Here is a 26,509-nt window from a genome sequence, read left to right on the forward strand (position 1 = left end):
GGTGAAGCTCCAATACTTTGGCCACTTGATGTGAAGAACTGACTCACTGAAAAGACCCTGATGATGGGAAAGATTGCAGACAGGAGGAGAAGGAGATGGCAGAGGATGAGATGGTTGGATGGCATCACCAACTTGAGGGACATGAATTTGAGCAAGCTCTGGGAGTTGGTGACAAATGGAATGCTGGTGTGCTGCAGTGTATGTGGTTGCAAAGAGTCAGACATGACTGAAAGACTGAACTAACTGAGCATTTGTATTTTTCAGAAAATTTCAAGAGTTTTCTGATATGCATCTGGATTTTAAAAATTGATTACAAATTTTTCTATTAGATCCTAGTTTTGGTCATATAGAGTTCTGTTGTTTTTCTGTTGACCAATCATGATACAATAGTATTAAGTAAGCAATAGTTACATAATCACAAAAGTAAAAGATGTATATCAGTTTTCACAATCAATAGCCAGACAAAAAATAAAAGTTGCACTTGCAAACCATAATGCAAACATGATTAACTTAACAATTTAAAATAATTACATCCAATTTGGGAGGGTCAAGCAGAATGATGTGATACATAGAATTGTATACATGCACATGTTTTCATCCACCCAGCCAGTCTATATCTTTTGGTTGGTGCATTTAATCCATTTACATTTAAGATATGTATCAATGTGTATGATCCTATTACCATTTTTCTAATTGTTTTGGGATTACTTTCTGCAGGTCTTTTCCTTCTCTTGTGTTTTCTTCCTAGAGAAATTCCTTTAGTGTTTGTTGTAAAGCTGGTTTGGTGGTGCTGAATTCTCTTAACTGTTACCTGTCTGTAAAGTTTTGATTTCTCCATCAAATCTGAAGGAGAGTTTTGCTGGGTAGAGTATTCTTGGTTGTAGGTTCTTTCCTTTCATCACTTTAAATATATCATGCCATTCCCTTTTGGGTTGTAGAGTTTCTATTGAGGAATCAGTTGGTAGCCTGATGGAAGTTCCCTTGTATGTTATTTGTTGTTTCATTAATCTGTCTTTAATTTTTGTCTGTTTGATTACTGTGTGTCTCGGTGTTTTCCTCCTTGGGTTTATCCTGCCTGTGCGTGTGTGTATGTATGTGTGTGTTAAGAAAAAAGAGAGAAGAAGGGAGAAAAGTGAAGGAAAGAGACAGTGATGGGAACAGAGAGAGACTGACCAAACAAATGGTGTGTCAACTATTGGAAGGTTCCTTGGAATTTGAGTGGAAGGGAGAATTAATCAAAGAAGCACACTTAGTGTACTAAAAATACATATAAACTCCAGAAATAAACTGATTAAAAATATTTTGATCTGTGCTAAAAAAGCACTAGAAAGCACCACTGAAGAAGATTGATTCGCACATCCAGTTCAAACACTTTTGTGTGTGTGTGTGTGTGTGTGGCTTCACTGGGTCTTTGTTGCTTTTTGTGCAGACTTTCTTTAGTTGTGGAGAGTGGGATCTCCTGTTTGTTGCAGTGCTTGGACTATTCATTGTGGTGGTTTTTCTTGTTGCAGAGCACAGGCTCTAGGTGTGCAGGATTCAGTATTTGAAACATGGGCTTCAGTAGTTATGACACACAGGCTCAATAGTTGTGGCACATGGGCCTAGTTGCTCTGAGGCATGTGGAATCCTCCCGTACCAGGTATTGAACCTGTGTCTACTGCACTGGCAGGTGGAGTCCCATCCACTATGCCACCAGGGAAGTCCCCAAACACTTTTGATTGGATATAGTTAAGTTTACTGTTCTAGTTACTATGCACTAAAGCAGAGATGGCAGACTGGCAGAACATGAGAATATAGCAGTCAAACTGTTTAGCTAGGGCACTGGTAGTCAACACTGTAGAATTTTTAAAAAATGATTATATATGAGTATCAGCAGCTTTTACAGGAATCTAAATTTTCAGCTTCTTTTGAAATTTGACAACATCTGAAAACATTAGACCACAGTATCTTTTGACAGCAGTAGCTGAGACTATCAATGGCCTTCTTTAGGTGCAACTATATTTTCAGGTTCTCTAGGGTTCCTACCGCTTTCTATGATTGCCTGCAGTATGACTGAGTATCTGTTGTCATTCATCACTGTGCTCATACTTATGTCTTTATCACAGACTTAAATGAAAATTATTTCTTAAACATATCTGTTTTAGAAGTGGGGGGAAAAGCTAGAAGGAATAGGAATGTGTGTTTTAAGAAAAATGGAAGAGAATGCTTAATTTTTTTGAAATGAAGACAGTTCCTATGTATTTAATGGCAAACAGTGTATTTCTAAAGTCTACCTGCTTCACTCATTTATGTTATTAGACTAGCCTTGGGTTCAGTTAGTTCATGAATCTGTGTGAGCTCTTCTTTTAAATTATTTTTGGAGCCCTTTGTGCTAGATACTGTCTGAAAGCTTTACATACATTAACTCATGTAACTGATATAATCACACTGGAAAGTTTTTTCATGGTTTTGCCCACCTTTTTAAAGGAAATTGGAGCATAAAGAGGTTCCATAACTTGTACAAAGTTGTGAAACGAGTCAAGGGCAGAGACAAGATCAGAGTCTGCCTTCAGGATCTATGCTCTTAACCATACTGTTACAACTAAATTCGTTTGTTCCCTTTCATCTGAATTTATGCAGGTGCCTTGTAGCCTTCACACTTTTGTCAACTCTTAATGGAATAAATTTCCTTTTCCTTTCAATTCACTTCTTTTTAACATATAGCTCAACTTATTTGTTTGTTTGTTTCCTTTATAATATATAAAGTTTTTTCTGATGACAATAGCCTGAAATAATTTCTCCCTTAACTCCTAAAGACTGTGTTGCCTCCTACTGGCTTGTGCTATCTTTTCTATCGTATTGAACTATTATTTAAATTTATAATAATGTTTTTATCTTTTTATTTAATGTTTTCCTAACTGGATTATAATTTGAGTACAGGGGAAAAAAAGATGTTCAGAGATATTTAAATAATTATTTTTAACATATAGATTGCCTATTCCCCAAAGTCTGAGATTGGTTCCAAAAGCACTAAGTACTGCTTGACCTTTGCCTAAGATTTAACTCTAGGCAACTGAAATAATTGACTTCAGAGAGCCATCAGTTCAGTTCAGGTCAGTCGCTCAGTCGTGTCTGACTCTTTGTGACCTCATGAATTGCAGCATGCCAGGCCTCCCAGTCCATCACCAACTCCCGGAGTTCACTCAGACTCAGGTCCATCGAGTCAGTAATGCCATCCAGTCATCTCATCCTCAGTTGTCCCCTTCTCCTCCTGCCCCCAATCCCTCCCAGCATCAGAGTCTTTTCCAATGAGTTAAATCTTCGCATGCGGTGGCCAAAGTAGTGGAGTTTCAGCTTTAGCATCATTCTTTCCAAAGAAATCCCAGGGTTGATCTCCTTCAGAATGGACTGGTTGGATCTTGTTGCAGTCCAAGAGATTCTCAAGAGTCTTCTCCAAAACCACAGTTCAAAAGTATCGATTCTTTGGCACTCAGCTTTCTTTACAGTCCAACTCTCACATCCATCCATGACCACTGGAAAAACCATAGCCTTGACTAGACGGACCTTTGTTGGCAAAGTAATGTCTCTGGTTTTCAATATGCTATCTAGGTTGGTCATAACTTTTCTTCCAAGGAGTAAGCATCTTTTAATTTCATGGCTGCAGTCACCATCTGCAGTGTAAAGTCTGACACTGTTTCCACTGTTTCCCCATCGATTTCCCATGAAGTGATGGGACCAGATGCCATGATCTTCATTTTCTGAATGTTGAGCTTTAAGCCAACTTTTTCACTCTCCTCTTTCACTTTCATCAAGAGGCTTTTTAGTTTCTCTTCACTTTCTGCCATAAGGGTGGTGTCATCTGCATATCTGAGGTTATTGATTTTTCTCCTGACAATCTTGATCCCAGCTTGTACTTCTTCCAGCCCAGCATTTCTCATGATATACTCTGCATATAAGTTAAATAAGCAGGGGGACAATATACAGCCTTGACGTACTCCTTTTGCTATTTGGAACCAATCTGTTGTTCCATGTCCAGTTCTAACTGTTGCTTCCTGACCCGCATACAAATTTCTCAAGAGGCAGGTCAGGTGGTCTGGTATTCCCATCTCTTTCAGAATTTTCCACAGTTTATTATGATCCACACAGTCAAAGGCTTTGGTATAGTCAATAAAGCAGAAATAGATGTTTTTCTAGAACTCTTGCTTTTTCCATGATCCAGTGGATGTTGGCAATTTGATCTCTGGCTCCTCTGGCTTTTCTAAAACCAGCTTGAACATCAGGAAGTTCATGGTTCACGTATTGCTGAAGCCTGGCTTGGAGAATTTTGCACTTTATTAGTGTGTGAGATGAGTACAATTGTGTGGTAGTTTGAGCATTCTTTGGCATTGCCTTTCTTTTGCATTGGAATGAAAACTGACCTTTTCCAGTCCTGTGGCCACTGCTGAGTTTTCCAAATTTGCTGGCATATTGAGTGCAGCACTTTCACAACATGATCTTTCAGGATTTGAAATGGCTCAACTGGAATTCCATCACCTCCACTAGCTTTGTTTGTAGTGATGCTTTCTAAAGCCCACTTGACTTCACATTCCAGGATGTCTGGCTCTAGGTGAGTGATCACACCATCGTGATTATCTGGGTCATGAAGATCTTTTTTGTACAGTTCTTCTGTGTATTCTTTCCATTTCTTCTTAATATCTTCTGCTTCTGCTAGGTCCATACTGTTTCTGTCCTTTATTGTGCCCATCTTTGCATGAAATTTTCCCTTGATATCTCTAATTTTCTTGAAGAGGATCTCTAGTCTTTCCTATTCTGTTGTTTTCCTCTATTTCTTTGCATTGATCGCTGAGGAAGGCTTTTTTATCTCTTCTTGCTATTCTTTGGAACTCTGCTTTTGGATGCTTATATCTTTCCTTTTCTCCTTTGCTTTTTGCTTCTCTTCTTTTCACAGAGAAAAGGAAGAGAAGCGAAAGGCCTCCCCAGACAGCCATTTTGCTTTCTTGCATTTCTTTTCCATGGGGATGGTCTTGATCCCTGTCTCCTGTACAATGTCAGGAACCTCCGTCCGTGGATCATCAGGCACTCTATCTATCAGATCTAGGCCCTTAAATCTATTTCTCACTTCCACTGTAAAATCATAAGGGACTTGATGTAGGTCATACCTGAATGGTCTAGTGGTCTTCCCTACTTTCTTCAATTTAAGTCTGAATTTGGCAATAAGGAGTTCATGGTCTGAGCCACAGTCAGCTCCTGGTCTTGTTTTTGTTGACTGTATAGAGCTTCTCCATCTTTGGCTGCAAAGAATATAATCAGTCTGATTTCAGTGTTGACCATCTGGTGATGTCCATGTGTAGAGTCTTCTCTTGTGTTGTTGGAAGAGGGTGTTTGCTATGAGCAGTGCATTTTCTTGGCAAAACTCTATTAGTCTTTGCCCTGTTTCATTTTGCATTCCAAGGCCAAATTTGCCTGTTATTCCTGGTGTTTCTTGACTTCCTCCTTTTGCATTCCAGTCCCCTATAATGAAAAGGACATATTTTCTGGATGTTAGTTCTAAAATGTCTTGTCAGTCTTCATAGAACCCTTCCAACTTCAGCTTCTTCAGCGTTACTGTTCGGGGCATAGACTTGGATTACCGTGATATTGAATGGTTTGCCTTGGAAACGAACAGAGATCATTCTGTCATTTTTGAGATTGCATCCAAGTACTGCATTTCGGACTCTTTTGTTGACCATGATGGCTACTCCATTTCTTCTGAGGGACTCCTGCTCACAGTAGTAGATATAATGGTCATCTGAGTTAAATTCACCCATTCCAGTCCATTTTAGTTCGCTGATTCCTAGAATATCGACGTTCGCTCTTGCCATCTGCTGTTTGACCACTTCCAATTTGCCTTGATTCATGGACCTGACATTCCAGGTTCCTATGCAATATTGCTCTTACAGCATTGGACCTTGCTTCTATCACCAGTCACATCCACAAGTGTGTATTGTTTTTGCTTTGGCTCCATCCCTTCATTCTTTCTGGAGTTATTTCTCCAGTGATCTCCAGTAGCATATTGGGCACCCACTGACCTGGGGAGTTCCTCTTTCAGTATCCTATCATTTTGCCTTTTCATCCTGTTCATGGGGTTCTCTAGGCAAGAATACTGAAGTGGTTTGCCATTCTTTTCTCCAGCTATTTAGTACCTAAGAGAGAATTCCTAATATGAGTTTCAAGATATTCATTGTTATAAAATAACTTAATTTTGTTCTTTGTTCAGTATTTTAGTTTTAATCATTTTCAGCTATCAGAGTAACAGTCATATAATTTCAGACACTGTTTGTTTTTCTTCTAAAATATTGCCTTCAGCATGAACTCCTTTAAATGAGCTGTTCTTACAACTTGTTTTATTAAGCTGGCACTATCCTGACAGCAAAATTTGTCAAGGACATTACAAAAAAGGAAATTGCATACCAATATCTCTCAGAGATTGTAAAAGTTTGTGACCAATTATTAGAAAATTCAAACCTGAAATATATAAAAATGAAAATACATCAAGACTAAGTGGAATTTATCCCAGAGTTGCAAGATTGGTTTAACAGTTGGAAGTCAAAGAATAAAAGAGAAAAAATAATCATCTTGATTGATGCAGAAAATATATTTTGATAGAATTTAGCATCCACTCATGATAAAAACTTGGCAAACCAGATAAGAAGGAAAGTTCTTAAGTGTGATTAAAGAGCATCTGTGAAAAACCCATGGGCAGTATCACAGTTAATAATAAAATATTGAATGCTTTTTCCTAAAATATTGAAAAGGCTGGGATTTTACTCTCATCACTTCTATTTAATATTATATTGGACGTCTTAGTATAATAATACAAGAGAAAGCAATAAAAATCATATGTGATTGAGGACTTCCGGTTTAAGATGGTGGAATGGAAGGGTGTGTACTGATCTCCTCCTGCAAGAGCACCAAAATTGCAACTGTTTTGAATTCTTGAACAGCCATCGACAGGAGGATGTTGAAACCCATCAAAAAAAGATACCCTACGTCCAGAGAAGAAGCCACAGTGAGATAGTAGGAGGAGTGCAATTGCAATAAAATCCAATCCCATACCCACTGAGTGAGCAAGTCACAAACTAGAGAACAGTAACACTGAAGAAATTCTCCGACTGTTGTGAAGGTTCTGAGCCCCATGACAGGCTTTCCAGCTTGGGGATCTAACAAAGAATGGGGATCCCCAGGGAATCTGACCTTAAGGCCAGCAGAATTTGATTATAGGACTTCCACAGGACTGGGGGAAACAGAGACTCTACTCTTTGAGGGCACGAAGTTTTGCTTGCACCAAGACCCAAGGGAAAGGAGGAGTGACCTCACAGGAGACTGAGCCAGATCTACCTGCTAGTGTTAGGCAGTCTCCTGTGGAGGCATGGGTGAGCAAGGGCTTGCCACAAGGATAGGGGCACTGGCAGCAGCAGTCCTGGAAGATGCCCCTTGGTGTAAGCCCTCTTGGAGGTCACCATTAACCCTAACATAGAATTCATAGACCCCAGAATGGGTCACCTCAGGCCAAACAACCAACAGGGAGGGAGCAAAACCCCACCCATCAGCAGATAATTGGATTCTAGCTTTACTGAGTAAAGCCCTGCCCACCAGAGGAAGACCCAGTTTTCCCCACCCAGTCCCTCCATCAGGAATCTTATATAAGCCACACTTAGCATCATCTACTAGAGGACAGATAAAAGAAGAGAGAAGAACCACAGACTCAAAGGCATCACAGAAAGTTAATCAGGATGAAAAAGCAGAAAGTTATGTCCCATGTGAAGGGACGAGATAAAACGCCTCAAAAAACTAAATGAAGTGGAGATAGGAAACCTTCCAGAAAAAGAAATCAGAATAATGATAGTGAAGATGATTCAGGATCTTGGTAACAAAATGGAGAAGATGTAAGAAGTGTTTATCAAAGACCTAGAAGCACTAAAGAACAAACAGACAGAGATGAACAATACACTAGAAGGAATCAATAGCAGAATAACTGAGACAGCAGAATGCATAAGCGATCAGGAGAACAAAATGGTATAAATCACTGCCACAGAATAGAATATAGGGGAAAAAAATGAAGACAGTCTAAGAGACTTCTGGGACAATGTTAAATGCATGAACATTTGCATTATAGGGGGAGTCCCAGAAGGAGAAGAGAGAGAAAGGACCAGAGATAATATTTGAAGCGATAATAGCTGAAAACTTCCCCAATATGGGAAAGGAAACAGTCAGCCAAGTCCAGGAAGCACAGAGAGTCCAGGAAGAATAAACCCAAAGAGGAACACACCAAGAAACACAATAATGAAACTGACAAAAGTTAAAGACAAGGAAAATATTAAAGCAACAAGGGAAAAAATGACAACATACAAGGGAACTTCCATAAGGTTATCTGCTGATTTCTCAACAGAAACTCTACAAGCCAGAAGGAAATGGCATAATGTAAAGTGATAAAAGAGAAGAACCTATAACCAAGAATAGCCTCCCAGCAAGACTTTCTTTCAGATTTGATGGAAAAAATCAAAAGCTTTCCAGACAAGCAAAAGTTAAGAGAATTCAGTGTCACTAGATCAGCTTTACAACAAATGCTAAAGGAACTTCTGTAAGTAGAAAACACAAGAGAAGAAAAAGACCTATGCAAAATAAACCCAAAACAGTTAAGAAAATGATAATCAGTTCAGTTCAGTCGCTCAGTCGTGTCCGACTCTTTGTGACCCCATGAATCGCAGCACGCCAGGCCTCCCTGTCCATCACCAACTCCCGGACTTTACTCAGACTCAGGTCCATCGAGTCAGTGATGACATCCAGCCATCTCATCTTTTGTCATCCCCTTCTCCTCCTGCCCCCAATCCCTCCCAGCATCAGAGTCTTTTCCAGTGCGTCAGCTCTTCGCATGAGGTGGCCAAAGTACTGGAGTTTCAGCTTTAGCATCATTCCTTCCAAAGAAATCCCAGGGCTGATCTCCTTCAGAATGGATGGGTTGGATCTCCTTGCAGACCAAGGGACTCTCAAGAGTCTTCTCCAACACCACAGTTCAAAAGCATCGATTCTTTGGCACTCAGCCTTCTTCACAATTCCAACTCTTACATCCATCCATGACCACAGGAAAAACCATAGCCTTGACTAGACGGACCTTAGTCGGCAAAGTAATGTCTGTGCTTTTGAATATGCTATCTAGGTTGGTCATAACTTTTCTTCCAAGCGTCTTTTAATTTCATGGCTGCAGTCACCATCTGCAGTGATTTTGGAGCCCCAAAAAATAAAGGCTGACACTGTTTCCACTGTTTCCCCATCGATTTCCCATGAAGTGATGGGACCGGATGCCATGATCTTCGTTTTCTGAATGTTGAGCTTTAAGCCAACTTTTTCACTCTCCTCTTTCACTTTCATCAAGAGGCTTTTTAGTTCTTCACTTTCTGCCATAAGGGTGGTGTCATCTGCATATCTGAGGTTATTGATTTTTCTCCCAGCAATCTTGATTCCAGCTTGTGTTTCTTCCAGTCCAGTGTTTCTCATCATGTACTCTGCATATAAGTTAAATAAGCAGGGGAACAATATACAGCCTTGATGTACTCCTTTTTCTATTTGGAACCAGTCTGTTGTTCCATGTCCAGTTTTAACTGTTGCTTCCTGACCTGCATACAGATTTCTCAAGAGGCAGGTCAGGTGGTCTGGTATTCCCATCTCTTTCAGAATTTTCCACAGTTTATTGTGCTCCACACAGTCAAAGGCTTTGGCATAGTTAATAAAGCAGAAATAGATGTTTTTCTGGAACTCTCTTGCTTTTTCCATGATCCAGCGGATGTTGGCAATTTGGTCTCTGGTTCTCTGGCTTTTCTAAAGCCAGCTTGAACATCTGGAAGTTCACGATTCACATATTGCTGCAGCCTGGCTTGGAGAATTTTGAGCATTACTTTACTAGCATGTGAGATGAGTGCAATTGTGTGGTGGTTTGAGCATTCTTTGGCATTGCCTTTCTTTGGGTTTGGAATGAAAACTGACCTTTTCCAGTTCTGTGGCCACTGCTGAGTTTTCCAAATTTGCTGACATATTGAGTGCAGCAATTTCACAGCATGATCTTTCAGGATTTGAAATAGTTCAACTGGAATTCCATCACCTCCACTAGCTTTGTTTGTAGTGATGCTTTCTAAAGCCCACTTGACTTCACATTCCAGGATGTCTGGCTCTAGATGAGTGATCACACCATTGTGATTATCCAGGTCGTGGAGGTCTTTTTGTACAGTCTTTCTGTGTATTCTTGCCACATCTTCTTAAGATCTTCTGCTTCTGTTAGGTCCATACCATTTCTGTCCTTTATTGAGCCCATCTTTGCATGAAATGTTCCCTTGATATCTCTAATTTTCTTGAAGAGATCTCTAGTCTTTCCCATTTTGTTGTTTTCCTCTATTTCTTTGCATTGATCATTGAAGAAGGCTTTCTTATCTCTTCTTGCTATTCTTTGGAACTCTGCATTCAGATGCTTATATCTTTCCTTTTCTCCCTTGCTTTTCGCTTCTCTTCTTTTCACAGCTATTTGTAAGGCCTCTGCAGACAGCCATTTTGCTTTTTTGCATTTCTTTTCCATGAGGATGGTCTTGATCCCTGTCTCCTGTACAGTGTCACAAACCTCATTCCATAGTTCATCAGGCACTCTATCTATCAGATCTAGGCCCTTAAATCTATTTCTCACTTCCACTGTAAAATCATAAGGGACTTGATGTAGGTCATACCTGAATGGTCTAGTGGTTTTCTCTACTTTCTTCAGTTTAAGTCTGAATTTGGCAATAAGGAGTTCATGATCTGAGCCACAGTCAGCTCCTGGTCTTGTTTTTGTTGACTGTATAGAGCTTCTCCATCTTTGGCTGCAAAGAATATAATCAGTCTGATTTCAGTGTTGACCATCTGGTGATGTCCATGTGTAGAGTCTTCTCTTGTGTTGTTGGAAGAGGGTGTTTGTTATGAGCAGTGCATTTTCTTGGCAAAACTCTATTAGTCTTTGCCCTGCTTCATTCTGCATTCCAAGGCCAAATTTGCCTGTTACTCCAGGTGTTTCTTGACTTCCTCCTTTTGCATTCCAGTCCCCTATAATGAAAAGGACATCTTTTCTGGATGTTAGTTCTAAAAGGTCTTGTCAGTCTTCATAGAACCCTTCCAACTTCAGCTTCTTCAGCGTTACTGTTTGGGGCATAGACTTGGATTACCGTGATATTGAATGGTTTGCCTTGGAAACGAACAGAGATCATTCTGTCATTTTTGAGATTGCATCCAAGTACTGCATTTCGGACTCTTTTGTTGACCATGATGGCTACTCCATTTCTTCTGAGGGACTCCTGCTCACAGTAGTAGATATAATGGTCATCTGAGTTAAATTCACCCATTCCAGTCCATTTTAGTTCGCTGATTCCTAGAATATCGACGTTTGCTCTTGCCATCTGCTGTTTGACCACTTCCAGTTTGCCTTGATTCATGGACCTGACATTCCAGGTTCCTATGCAATATTGCTCTTACAGCATTGGACCTTGCTTCTATCACCAGTCACAATACAACTGTATATTGTTTTTGCTTTGGCTCCATCCCTTCATTCTTTCTGGAGTTATTTCTCCAGTGATCTCCAGTAGCATATTGGGCACCTACTAACCTGGGGAGTTCCTCTTTCAGTATCCTATCATTTTGCGTTTTCATCCTGTTCATGGGGTTCTCTAGGCAAGAATACTGAAGTGGTCTGCCATTCCCTTCTCCAGTGGACCACATTCTGTCAGACCTCTCCACCATGACCCTCCTGTCTTGGGTTGCCCCGTAGGCATGGCTTAGTTTCTTTGAGTTAGACAAGGCTGTGGTCCTAGTGTGAATAGACTGACTAGTTTTCTGTGAGTATGGTTTCAGTGTGTCTGCCCTCTGATGCCTTCTTGCAGCACCTACCATCTTACTTGGGTTTCTCTTACTTTGGGCGTGGGATGTCTCTTCTCGGCTGCTCCAGCAAAGCTCAGCCGCTGCTCCTTACCGTGAATGAGGGGTATTTTCTCACCGCCGTCCTTCCTGAGCTTCAATGTGAGATGGCTCCTCTAGGCCCTCCTGCGCCCACACAGCCACCACTCCTTGGACGTGGGGTTGCTCCTCCCGGCTTCCGCCCCTGGCCTCGGATGCAGGTCGTTCTTCCCGGCTGTCGCCCCTGTCCTGGGACGCAGAGTAGCTCCCCTCGGCAGTTCCTGTGCTGTAGCAGCCTGGCTGTCTAGGCCGCTGCCCCTGACCTCGGACGTGGGGTAACTCCTCTTGGCTACTGCCCCTCGGACATGGGGTCCTCCCGGCATTTGCCTCTGACCTCGGACATGTGGTACCTCCTCTCGGCTGTGCTTAGTGTGCCGGTCGCAGCCACCTGTGCTTAGTGTGCTGGTTGCAGCCACCTGCCAAGAAAATGGTAATAGGATCATACATATGGATAATTACGTTAAATATAAATGGATTAAATGTACCAACCGAAAGACATAGACTGGGCAGATGAGAACATGTACATGTATGTACTTCAACTTACCACATCACTCTATTTAACCCCCCAAATTATATGTAATTATTTTATGTTGTTAGATTAATCATGTTTCCTAATGATCTTTTATTTTTTGTCTGGCTATTGATTGTGAAAACTAATAAACATCTTTACTATTGTGATTATGTAACTATTATTCACTTAATACCATTGTATCATGATTGGTCAACAGAAGATAGTAGAATTCTATATCACCAAAGCTATCATTTAATAGAAAAATCTATAATCACTTTTTAAAATCCAGATGCATATCAGAATTATCTTAGAATTTTTTCATAAATACAAATGCCCAGGTATTGCATTTTTTTTTTCCAGAGCTCCAGATGTGTTTCTAATGAGTAGCCATGTTTAAAAATAACTAGACTATATGATGATCTTTTTCTAGTTTGTTTCACTTTTTCTATTTCATATTCAATTTTCCCATTTCATTTAGTTTGTTTCCAACTGCTCCATCTCTTCTTTTCTTTTTGATGTTCTTTCTCAAACCTTTATCAAGCATAGTAGGAAGACCTTTTGTATAGATATATATATAGTATATATAAGATAATAGATATATTTTAGAAAACATATGAATTTTTGCCTAGCTAAAAAATTTATGACATTTTGATTCCACTTGCTTAACTTAGTATGAATAAAATGCTAGGTTTCTAATTTTTTTGAAAAATAGGCAACAAGCAACACAGATTTATTGTATAGTACAGGGAACTATAGTCAGTATCTTGTAATAGCCTATAATGGAAAAGAATCTGGAAATAATAAATGTGTGTATATATAACAATCACCTTGCTGTGCACTTGAAACACTGTAAATCAAGTATACTTCAATATAATATATATATTAAGAAAAAAATATATGTATTTGAAAGGGAAAAAGTAAAACCCTTTGTAGATTTGAAAATGCTAGCATATCTGCAACAGTGGAAACAGTGGCTGACTTTACTTTTTGGGGCTTCAAAATCACTGCAGATGGTGACTGCAGCCATGAAATTAAAAGACACTTACTCCTTGGAAGAAAAGTTATGACCAACCTAGACAGCATATTAAAAAGCAGAGACATTACTTTGCCAACAAAGGTCCATCTAGTCAAGGCTATGGTTTTTCCAGTGGTCATATATGAATGTGAGAGTTGGACTGTAAAGAAAGCTGAGCGCTGAAGAATTGATGCTTTTTAACGGTGGTGTTGGAGAAGACTCTTGAGAGTCCCTTGGTCAGTGGGTCTGACCCAGGCTCCTTTCAGATTGCTGCTTCTGTCCTGGGTCCTGAAGCATGTGAGACTCCCTTTAAGAGTGGAGTCTCTTATTTCCCTTAGCCCTTTGGCTTTCCAGAAATTAAGCCCTGTTGGCCTCCAAAGTAAAGTGTTTGGGGACCTCATCTTCCCGTGTTGTACCTTCAGGTGGGGAGCCTGATGTGGGGCTCAGATCTCTGGGGTATAGATCCTGATTCTACCACATCTCTGCCCCCTACCCATATCATTGTGGTTCCTTCTTTATGTCTGTAGTTGTAGATCTTTTCTGCTAATCCTCAGGCTGTTCTCGCTGATAGTTGCTCTATACATAGTTGTAGTTTTGGTGTGCCCCTGGGAGGAGGTGAACCCAGGGTCTTCCTACTCCTCCATCTTGGCCCCCACCAGTTCTTAATATATTTTGGATATTAACTCTTATCAGATATTTAATCTGCAAATATTTTCTCTCATTCCATAAGAATTCCCATGCCATAGGAATACCATAGGTTTCTTTTTCATTTTGTTAATGATTTCCTTTTGTTGTGCAGAAGCTTTTTTGTTTGATGTAGTCCCACTTATTTTTTATTTTGTTGCATTTTGGGAATCCGGTTCTAGCATCAGACTGAGTGAACGGTATAACAATGACCAAATGAAAATTGAAATACATTATATTATTTCATTCTAGGATCAAGCCCACTTTAGTTATATGGTCGATTTTTCTCTTTTCTAGGTGTGTAGTCAACATTTGATTCTTGATGTATCAACAACTTTAGTATAAATTTATGCTTTTTAAAAATCTGCTGAAATCTTTCAGGCTTGGCACATTCTCTGTAAGCATGAAATCCACTTCTATAGGCAGATAGCCTTGCTAAAGTAAATCAAGCAGAGAACTTGGCTTCAGCTGAGTTAAGTCTTAGGAGTAGATTTAACAAGAGATACACAACACATGTATGCTAAAAATCATGAAACATTGCTAAGAGAAATTAAAGAAGGCCAAAATAAATGAGGAGATAAGAGATATCATAATCATGGATAGGAAACTTAATATTGTTAGATAGCAGTTATTCCCAGATTGGTCTAATGATTTAGTGTAATTCTAAGCACAATCTTAAAAGGACTTTTTTTTTTTGTAGAAATTGATAAGCAGATCCTAAGATTTATCGGGAAATGTGAGTAATAGAGAATAACCAAAACAATCTTGAACATAAGAACAATGTTGGAGGATTTATTCTACTTGATGTTTAAGATTTACTGTGTATAAAGCTACCTAATCAAAAGACTATAGTATTATTGTACAGATAAATCAGTGAGACAGAATATATTCATGGATGTAGTGTCAGTTGATTTTTGACAAAGATGCCAATACAATTCATTATGGAACAGAAAATTTTCAACAGATGGTGCTGGAAAAATCAGAGATCTGTGTGGAAATAGCATTAACCTTGATATACCTCATGCCATTCACAAAAATTAATATGGGGTAGATCATAGTTTTAAATGTAAACACAAATTATGATCTGTCTAGAAGAAAATACAAGAGGATACTTTGGCAAATCTGAGATAGGCAAAGTTCCCCCTCCCCCCCTTGAGAAAGGTTTCAGAACACTAGAAGAAAAAGAAGACAAAATAACTGCATCCAAATTTGAAACTTCTGTTTATCAAAAGACAGCATCAAGCAAATGAAAAATCAGTCTATACTCGGGGAAGAATATCCACAATACATATATCTAACAAAGGATTGGGCATAAGATCTGTTCAACATATCCTTTACCAGAAGGATCTATGAATGGCTAAAAAGCACATGAAAAGAAATACAGTATCATTGGTCATCAGAGAAATACAAATTATAACTACAATTTCATATCAATTGCCACTTGCTAAAAGTATTAAAATTTAAAACTTACAGTGTTTTGGTGAGAGTGTCAAGGAGCCTGAAACTCTCATATGCTGCTTGTGGGAGTATAAAAGTCTGTGCAAACATTTTGGAAAAGTGGTATTTTCTTACCCTCTGACCCAACAATCTCACTCTTCAGTATTTTCCCAGGAGTAATAAAAGTATGTATCTGAAAAAAATGTTTATAGGCTTTATTTGTAATAGTCCCAGACTGGGAATACTAAATATTAGTAAACAGGAGATTTTGGATAAATTGCAGCATGTTCATATAGTGACATTTTGCTCAGAGATTAAAGAAAAACACGCACTACTGAAACACACAAAAACATGGCTGTATCTCCAAACTATGTGGAATGGGCAAAGCCAGAGAGAAGATAGTGCCAACTATATATGAAATTCAAGAACAGGCAAAACTGTGCTGGTGGAAACCAGGTTAGTGGTTGCTTTGAGGAGAGGGGAAGATTGACTGGAAAAGGGCATGAGGGAGTTTCATGGGTAATTGGAAATATTCTACATCTTGATTGGGATGGTGGCTACATGGTTATATACATTTGCCAAAACGCATTAACTATACACTTAAGATCTATGCATTTCACTCTATAAATTTAACTTTGAAAAGGACATTTTTTTTTTTTACTTTTAGCAAGAATCATACCAAATGATTTCTTTTTTCTATTCAAAAACTTGATCGTACTTCCAAGACTCCCTTTAAACTTTCTTAAAATTTACAATGACTTGTACTTTTCTCTTTTTATTTTGCATCTTTGTTTTACTTATTGTATCTGTGTTAGTCATATGTTTTTTGTTCTGTTATCTGTTGTTTTCTGATGTTGATGTCTTTGTTTCACAGCTAGATTTCACTTACTGAGAAAGATACATTAGAAATTCCAATGATATTTATGTATTTATGTAGATCTCTATTTAGATTTTTTTTCACTTTTTGGATTATATATTTAGAGGATGTCCTATTAGGTGCATACAAATATATAGAGTTTTTATGTTTTTTTGTTGGATTGACCCTTTTATCATTATGAAATGTTCCTTTTTAATCTCTATTAATACCAATTGCCTTAAAGTCTACTTTCTGTGATTAGTATAACTATATCACTTTTTCTCTGGCTTTGCTAAGTATATGCAAAATATTTGTTGTTTGTATGTTGTACTTTTTCTCTATCTGTTTTTCAATCATTCTCTTTCTTTATTATAAGGTGTATCTCTTGTGATCAGCATGTACTTGGATTTTTTTTTAAAAATCCAATCTGAAATTGTTTGTTCTTTAATTAGATTTGAAGTCCTTTTACATTCAACATAATTACTGATAATTGGATTGAAATTTGCTATTTCCCTTTTGCCAGCTGTTTCTTATTTTTTTTCCCTCTTGGTATTGATATTAATTAAACATTTGTTATTATTCTATTTTCCCCCTTTAATAGTTAGTTAACTATAAATTCTTTTAATGATTACCCTGGAGATGATTTCCTAAGAGACAGAGACTTCTGTTTCTTTGTTTTTTCTATGATACAGTAATTCAGGGGATCCAACAAACATTTGCAACAAATTCTTGTAAATTTACTGTATTCTCCTAATGTTTTTAAAGGACCTGAAATATTTTTTATGAATACAGTGTTAAATAAATTAATTTAACTGTTGTTTCTAGAATCACACCCAGAAAATTTGATACTGTTCAAGCATCCAAGGGTCACAAAAGTGGAATTATCACCAGTGATGTTGAAGACTTAACTTTAAACAAGAGGGGAATACGGACATCATTTACGTTTAGGAAAGTGAGGCAAACACCTTGTAATTGTAGTAAGTATATAATTTGTTTCTACTGTAAATGGAGTAAATCTAGTTTGAAAATCTTTTAAAGTCCATCAGAACTGAGAAGAGCTTTATCTTAACTCCTGTAATGGCATTAACCATATTCTGCCTTGTATTGTACTTACATATATTTTCTTAAACACCCTCATTAGAGTTTATATTTCTTGAGGGCAGGAACTGTAACTTACTCATCTTTATTTTCCTTAAACATAGTACTTGAGCATTATTGGATTCTAAATGTTTTATTTATTGTACTCATGGTTAAGAGGACTACAGTGTGAGGGCATTAAAGTATCACTATACAAAAATAGATTTTTTTTGTGAAACAGCTTATCACATTTCTAAATTACTTCTCATTAATGCAATAGGGAAATTGAAGATGACAGATTGTTCTATAATAAGTAGATAACTTTAGGGGGATAAAGAGTGGTTTGTCTTATTTGGAAAGGAGTGTTCAACAACTTGTCAGGAGGATGCTGTTTTGTATTGTCTCTACAGGTGCATCATTACCTGTTTTTCTTGGACTCAATGAATTAAAACCCCTTTTGTTTTATAAATAATGACAATGATGTTAAGATTCTTTTTACATTTTGGTGGTTTCAATTATGGGAGGTATCACAACAGGAGCTTTTGGACTTAGTCATCTTAAAATTATGTTTTAAATCAGAAATCCTTTTTATATGTGCATGATATTATTATGTTAGGAAACTTGAAAGCTTTATATGTGATATTGTCATGTTGGTGAAAAGCTTAAAATAGGTTTTAACAGATTTTTGATTCTTCTGCTAAAAGTGGCAATGGAGACTTAAAATATCACAATTTTTTTCATTGATTAAAAATGTTTTTTTTTTTAACATTTGATGAATGTCTAACACAGCTATAGATTTACAAGCTATAAAAAAATAAGGCATGGCTCTTGTACCCCAGGAACTTGAAGTCTAGTAGGAGGGAAAAGTTTGTTTTCTTATGCCAATATTTTTGTTGTTGTTAAGGACATCAACTAAGTAATTTTTATTTTTTAAATTATAAAAGTATGATAACATTTACAGGAGACTTGGAAAATACAGAAAAAATAATGTATAGTTTTACAATATATTACAAGTATTTTTAAGTAGATAAATCAAGATTTTTATTTGGAGTTTCATTATCAAACTCTCAAAAAACAATAGAATACAGAATACAGAATTCTATTCTACAGAATAGCATACAGAACAGAATACAGAAAAATAGAAGGATATAGTAGACCTGAAAAGCACTATGAACCAGCTCGACAAAATTAAAGATTTATACAAATTTTCACACAGCAGCAGGGTACAGATTCTATTTAAGTTCCCATAGATTATGAAGCAGGAGACATTAGGATATCCAGGGACATAAAACCAGGTGCAAAATTTTCATGATCACACACTAGCAAAGTAATGCTCAAAATTCTCCAAGCCAGGATTCAACAGTAGTGAATGGAGAACTTCCAGATGTTCAAGCTGGATTTTAAAAAGGCAGAGGAACCAGAGATCAAATTGCCAACATCCTTTGGATCATGGAAAAAGCAAGAGAGTTCCATAAAAACATCTACTTCTGCTTTATTGACTATGCCAAAGCCTTTGACTGTGTGGATTATAACAACCTGTGGAAAATTTTTAAAGAGATGGGAAGACCAGACCATCGTATCTGCCTGCTATGAAACCTGTATGTAGGTGAAGAAGCAACAGTTAGAAGCAGACATTGAATAATGGACTGGTTCCAAATTGGGAAAGGAGCACATCAAGACTGTATATTGTCACCTTACTTATTATTTAACTTCTGTGCAGAGTATATCATGTGAAATGCTGGGCTGGATGAAGCACAAGCTGCCATCAAGATTTCTGGGAGAAATATCAATAACCTTGAATATGCAGATGATGCTGCCCTTATGGCAGAAAGTGAAGAACTAAAGAGACTCTTCATGAAGGTGAAAGAAGAGAGTGAAAAAGCTGGCTTAAAACTCAACATTCAAAAAACGAAGATAATAGCATTTGATCCCATCAGTTCAGTTCAGTCGCTCAGTCGTGTCCAACTCTTTGCGACCCCGTGAATCACAGCACGCCAGGCCTCCCTGTCCATCACCAACTCCCAGAGTTCACTCAGACTCACATCCATTGAGTCAGTGATGCCATCCAGCCATCTCATCCTCTGTCGTCCCCTTCTCCTCCTGCCCCCAATCCCTCCCAGCATCAGAGTCTTTTCCAATGAGTCAGTTCTTCGCATGAGGTGGCCAAAGTACTGGAGTTTCAGCTTCAGCATCATTCCCTCCAAAGAAATCCCAGGGTTGATCTCCTTCAGAATAGACTGGTTGGATCTCCTTGCAGTCCAAGGGACTCTCAAGAGTCTTCTCCAACACCGCAGTTCAAAAGCATCAATTCTTCGGTGCTCAGCTTTCTTCACAGTCCAACTCTCACATCCATACATGACCACTGGAAAAACCATAGCCTTAACGAGATGGACCTTTTTGGCAAAGTAATGTCTCTGCTTTTGAATATGCTATCTAGGTTGGTCATAACTTTTCTTCCAAGGAGTAAGCGTTTTTTAATTTCATGGCTGCAATCACCATCTGCAGGATTTTGGAGCCCCCCAAAAATAAAGTCTGACACTGTTTCCACTGTTCCCCCATCTATTTGCCATGAAGTGATGGGACCAGATGCCATAATCTTCATTTTGTGAATCATTGGACCTATGTAAAGTTTTGAGTGAGTATAAGTTAGAAATCTAGCATTCTATTCATACTTAGTCAAGCAAATGGGACCAAAATGTCATAATTTTTTTAGCTAAGCGAAAATTTGTAAAGTTTCTAAAGCGTATATATTATACTTACTATTTATGTATATATGTGTGTTTGTGTGTACAAAAAGCTTTTCTACTACACTTGATAAAGGCCTGAGAAAGAACAGCAAAAAAAGAGACCAAGAAATTGGAAAGCATAAACTAAATGAAATGGGAGTGCTGAATTTGTTAATTTAGTGTAAGGGATGGTGTAAGAAGCTCTGATTATTCAGTTTACAGATTTTTTTTAAAGTTCAAGGCCAGCTTTTAGATGCTTTTAGTCAAAATTTGTGTGCCGGGGTCCAGCCCCGGTGGATCCAGGGAATTCGAAGGGTGGACGGCGTTGGCGTGGAAAGACTTGTTTGTTTATTAATGTGAGATTAGATTAAGAAACTATAGTGTAGTAAGAAGGTTAAGTGGAGGAAGAGGGCTGAATAGCTTGGTTTACGCGGAAGGCCAATAAAATTCCAGACAAGGAATTTGCACCATCTACGTTGGGCCACCGGCGCCCGCTTGAATATCTAAGGGTGCCTCGCCTTAAGCTCCCTTTCGTGCGGGTCTTAACAGCCGGGGCAAGTAAGTAGACCTGGCGAGCCTCCGCGCCCCAGATGGAGATTCAGCCTGAAGTTAAAGTAAAGAGCAGAGAGAGGGAAGGGGAGAAAAGAGGAGAGAGAGAGACATGGGGGGAGCCAGAGTCCCAAGAAACCAGGCCGAGAGACTAGTTCGAGAAACTGGTCCGAGAAACTGGTCCCCGGCCCCTGGCCCCCATCCTTTATTGTTCAGAAGGCCTTTTATACTTTTGATAAAACATGGAGATCAATGGGTAACACAAAATTATGTAGCGTTCGCAGCCCAGACTCTTTCTATACATCATTTTGTATACAAAAGGTCTCAGGTGATTTACATTATCTTCTGGCCAAGAAGCTTGTTAACACTTTTTATCTCTCTTCCTTAATGAATGTTGATTTTGTTTCCCCTGAAGTGTTTTTCTTTAATTTGCATCTCCTTAAAGCATTAAAGTTACATCTCTATAGAACAAAGGTGCAGTGGGATATAACAAAGAAGGTACTTAACTCGAAGATCTAATGTTGCTAATACCAGGTCTACTACTTGTTTTTCTATATACCAACTATATCTAAAAATAAAGGATATGAAAATTTGGCAGCAAGCATTGACCCAAAAAATGAAACCTTTAATCAGTCCTATTCTAGGATGTTTTAAGCTTCCTGTGCCTCCTGCGGTCAGGAGGCCTCAAACAATCACATGCGCAGCTGTACGAGTCCTGCAGGCAGGCTAGAAAGCCATCGGAGGGGTTTTTGGATTGAAACACTCTTTCAAATGCAGAAGACTAAAGCCCTGAATTGACTTTTTCCAGAAAATGTCAGAAGAGTGGAAAAGCAGAGCACAAAAGCCGGCAGATTTTTGTTGGGGTACATGCTTAGGAATTTCCAGAGGGGTCCCTGAAGTCTGAGCACGCCTTGCGTATGTCAGCTTCCTTCCTCATGACCTTGTCACGGGCGGGATTCCTCACACTGGCTTCCGGCATCTCACCCTTTTTAATTTTAAATAATTAATTATTTATGTTTAAAATCAGGTGCAGTTCGGTCGCGAGATTCCGAATGTTCTGCCGAAGAATCTAGACAATACAGGGAAGAATGATTACGAGGAGCAAGATTATAAAGAGTAGACAGAATAGTCTTTCCAGAAATGAAGTTAGAAAAAGTGTGGAGAAAGTCATTGGCTTCTCCTGCGGTGGTAAAATCTAATCGGGAGTGTTCCAAGGTCTGAATCTGATTATGAAGTTTTCCTAAGTCTAAACTAATATCTGAGCTGTTCCAAAACACCTAAAACTTGATTTTTTAACATATTGGGCATTTACACTTGTTGAGTCAATGATTGCTGTCGTAGTAACAATAACAGTTGTAACACAGCAAGAACATAATTATCATATCAATAAGTTGTTACAGTTACAGGACATCTTTAAAACCACAAAAGAGCAGACATTACTTTGAGGAGTTAAACAAGATGAAAACATCCATGGTTCACAAGTCGCTACATTAGGTACGTTAAGTTTTCTGGAATCATTGGTGAAAAGAAGAACATAAGGAGAGGATAGACAAGCCAAAATAGAGTAAATAGAGTCATTTTCTGGTTGGAGTTTGCGCTGCAGCAGCTGTTAGTCCCGCCGGGATCTTGATGTTTCTTTTGCCTCTTCTGCTGGTGGGAGCGGCGGCCTTCACCCCGCCCTGACACTGGCGCTGTTACGGGGCTGCGAGTGCGGTGCACTGGGTTCCGTCAGTCAGGCTGGCCCCGCCCACAGCTTTTGGTGCGCCGCTGTTTCCCGCGGCGGTGGCGGCAGAGAAGTTCCCTTTTTCTTTTGTGGCGAATCAGTCTGTCCGGGATCTAAATTGACGAATCTGCACCCTGTGGAAAAAATATAAACACTTCCTCGACCGGCAGTTAATTTTGGGTCGGGATCTTTTTGTTATCTGGAGGAGATCTTTTTGCTTTACTAATGGCTTTTTATTTTACTGTTTCAAACGAATCAGCATTCAACTTATTACAAAGAGAACATGTTGTAAAATCTGATGGGGGAAAACTATATTTAATTTCTCCTTTTTTAATTTTTGAATTAACAAAGCATGTGAGGGTAAATGATGCAAGATCTGATCACAAGAATTTTTTATAGCAATCTGCCAATCATCAAACATTTGAAAAGCATCAAGTTGTTCTCTGTTATATGGAATTACAATTTTTGATGGCTCTTTATTAAACAATTTAATAAATCAGTATACTTGAATTAATCTTTTTAATTAATATGTCAGTAATTTTTCCTTAGGCAGAGGCCACTGTTCCACCCACACCGGATCTTGAGATTTTCATGTAATGGGGTAGGCAGCAAAAACAATGGCCTCCATTATAAATTTGGATATCCCAATCCAGTACATAGCTTGTGAGGAGTTGGGCAAATTGGCTCAATTATTCTTGTCTGTTGTTTACCCAATCCTTTTGATGGATCATAGCCGATCTGCAGCATCTGAGAGGTCACTTTATCATCAGGGCTAAAAAGTAACACTCCCATTTGAGACAGCACGTCCCTCCCCCACAGGGTAAAGGGGAGTGAAGGGACTACATACGGTTGGAAAGTTCCACGGGTATCCTCAAATTGCCAATCTAAAATTTTTGCACTTTTGGCTACTGTGGGTGCTCTTCCTATCCCCACCAAGTTATTTTTAGTAGTATGTGTGGGCCAGGAGCTGGGCCAGTCTTTTCCTGAAATGCAAGAAACGTCTGCTCCTGTGTCTAATAACCCCACAATAGACTTGCCATTAATCAGAATAGTTTTCATAGGACGTTTCTGAGTAATTTCTGTTATCCAAAAAACCATATCACTAGACCCAAATCCTTTATCCTGCCTTTCATTCTGAGTAGCTGTGTGCCCAATTGCAGTGTGGTAAGGCAAAAGCAAAAGTTGGGCTATTTTTTTTTTTTTTTTAATTTTTATTAATTGCAGTTTTAGCAGGGGGCGAGATCAAAACTTCAATTTTTCCAGTATAATCAGAATTTACTACACAAGACACTACCGAAATTCCTTGAAAAGAAAGCAAGCTATGCCCCAGTACAAGTCTTACAATGTCCTCAGGCAGGGGACTAGCCACTCTCATTGGAATCTGAGTCACTGGCACATCAGGGGTTAATATTATTGAGGTGGTGGAACTGAGGTCTAGGCCTGAGCTACCTGGGGTTGTTTGGTACGGCTTGTTATCTCTGTTTAGCAGGACATTTTGGCAAAAAATGTTCTATTTGGCCTCAAGAGAAACATTTTGCATTTGTAAAGTCCTTTTTATTATGAATATTTTTCTTTCTTTTTTCTGTTTTTCTTCCTTTTTTTTTTTTTTTTTTTTTTTTTTGGGTGAGGCCCCTCCTGAGGGGATTTTATGCAAGGAGCAAGCTCTGTTTTAAAAGCTCTTTTGCTCAAAAATATTGTCACTATCGTTTTCAAACTTAAGCAATGTTTTGGGAGGCTTTGGATATAAAGTGGGGAGTTCTTAAGCCCTGGGGAGGTGCAAGCAGAGGTTGCAGTGGTCGCCTTAAATAAGATAACTTTTTTAAAGGTTTGGTTTGTGTAGAGGGGGAGGGGGCTCTCCAGGGCGCTCGGCCGCTGCGTCCTGTAAGCACCCTCCTTCCTCGGGAGGAAGAGTAGTCTCTCTCCTTTTGTTTGCCAATGGCAGAAAATACGATCTGCATAGAAGGTGGAGACCCACTACCATTTACCGCTATAGCCTCTCCCATAGGCTATCTAACAGCCTCATGACAGGGGTCCAGAACATTTGTAATCATATTTTACAGAGCAAAAGCATTTACAGGCCCATGTAAAGTATAGTAAGTTTTTAGCTGTTTTGTTAGCTTCACCCAAGTATCTAAATCCCTTTTCTGGAAACCAAGGACATTGCTCTGTAACACTAGCCTTTTAATCTTTAATTTGTCTTTTTTGTTTAACAGTTACAAAATTACTTGTATAAAGAGGTGTCCTTGTTTTGAGTCATTGTTACCCATGTCAGAAAATTAAGAGTTATAGAAAAGTCTGCCTTGACAAAAAGGTTTTACCTTAGCCAAGGGGGGTTTTGTTTTAAACCCTAAGATAGCAGGTTTCTTTTCAACCTCTAGAGCACCAGGTTTCTCTTAAACCCTTGAACACTTCCCACTCCTCCTCACCCTGTCTATCCTACAGGGGGGTCCGCGGCACCCTGAGTGGGGTCCTAGCCGTCCCGAACACTCAACACTGGGGGAGTACCCGAAAGTACTCCGGGGGGAGTGATTAAGTCACTCCGGGGGGAGCAACAGAGAGTGCTCCGGGGGGAGCAACAGAGAGTGCTCCGGGGGGAGCAGCAGAGAGTGCTCCGGGGGGAGCAGCAGAGAGTGCTCCGGGGGGAGCTTTTGCTCCGAGGAACCTACCTTCGAATAGCCTGTTCCGGGCGCCACTTGTCGGGGTCCAGCCCCGGTGGATCCAGGGAATTCGAAGGGTGGACGGCGTTGGCGTGGAAAGACTTGTTTGTTTATTAATGTGAGATTAGATTAAGAAACTATAGTGTAGTAAGAAGGTTAAGTGGAGGAAGAGGGCTGAATAGCTTGGTTTACGCGGAAGGCCAATAAAATTCCAGACAAGGAATTTGCACCATCTACGTTGGGCCACCGGCGCCCGCTTGAATATCTAAGGGTGCCTCGCCTTAAGCTCCCTTTCGTGCGGGTCTTAACAGCCGGGGCAAGTAAGTAGACCTGGCGAGCCTCCGCGCCCCAGATGGAGATTCAGCCTGAAGTTAAAGTAAAGAGCAGAGAGAGGGAAGGGGAGAAAAGAGGAGAGAGAGAGACATGGGGGGAGCCAGAGTCCCAAGAAACCAGGCCGAGAGACTAGTTCGAGAAACTGGTCCGAGAAACTGGTCCCCGGCCCCTGGCCCCCATCCTTTATTGTTCAGAAGGCCTTTTATACTTTTGATAAAACATGGAGATCAATGGGTAACACAAAATTATGTAGCGTTCGCAGCCCAGACTCTTTCTATACATCATTTTGTATACAAAAGGTCTCAGGTGATTTACATTATCTTCTGGCCAAGAAGCTTGTTAACACTTTTTATCTCTCTTCCTTAATGAATGTTGATTTTGTTTCCCCTGAAGTGTTTTTCTTTAATTTGCATCTCCTTAAAGCATTAAAGTTACATCTCTATAGAACAAAGGTGCAGTGGGATATAACAAAGAAGGTACTTAACTCGAAGATCTAATGTTGCTAATACCAGGTCTACTACTTGTTTTTCTATATACCAACTATATCTAAAAATAAAGGATATGAAAATTTGGCAGCAAGCATTGACCCAAAAAATGAAACCTTTAATCAGTCCTATTCTAAAGATTTTGACTCCTCGGAAGCTCCTACATTCCTAGGATGTTTTAAGCTTCCTGTGCCTCCTGCGGTCAGGAGGCCTCAAACAATCACATGCGCAGCTGTACGAGTCCTGCAGGCAGGCTAGAAAGCCATCGGAGGGGTTTTTGGATTGAAACACTCTTTCAAATGCAGAAGACTAAAGCCCTGAATTGACTTTTTCCAGAAAATGTCAGAAGAGTGGAAAAGCAGAGCACAAAAGCCGGCAGATTTTTGTTGGGGTACATGCTTAGGAATTTCCAGAGGGGTCCCTGAAGTCTGAGCACGCCTTGCGTATGTCAGCTTCCTTCCTCATGACCTTGTC

The 26,509-nt window shown here is 39.3% G+C and overlaps 1 protein-coding gene across 2 annotated transcripts in view; it reads left to right on the plus strand.

Annotated features, from left to right (window-relative positions):
* Positions 1 to 26,509, plus strand: part of ALKBH8 (alkB homolog 8, tRNA methyltransferase) — a 126,806-nt gene that overhangs the window by 66,055 nt on the left and 34,242 nt on the right. For both annotated transcript variants that reach the window (XM_018059848.1, XM_013969562.2), the window contains one exon: positions 17,311 to 17,462. In XM_018059848.1, coding sequence (XP_017915337.1) covers positions 17,311 to 17,462 — 152 coding nt within the window. The remainder of the gene's footprint in view (positions 1 to 17,310; positions 17,463 to 26,509) is intronic.

This window comes from Capra hircus, chromosome 15 (assembly GCF_001704415.2).
Source record: "Capra hircus breed San Clemente chromosome 15, ASM170441v1, whole genome shotgun sequence".
NCBI lineage: Eukaryota > Metazoa > Chordata > Mammalia > Artiodactyla > Bovidae > Capra > Capra hircus.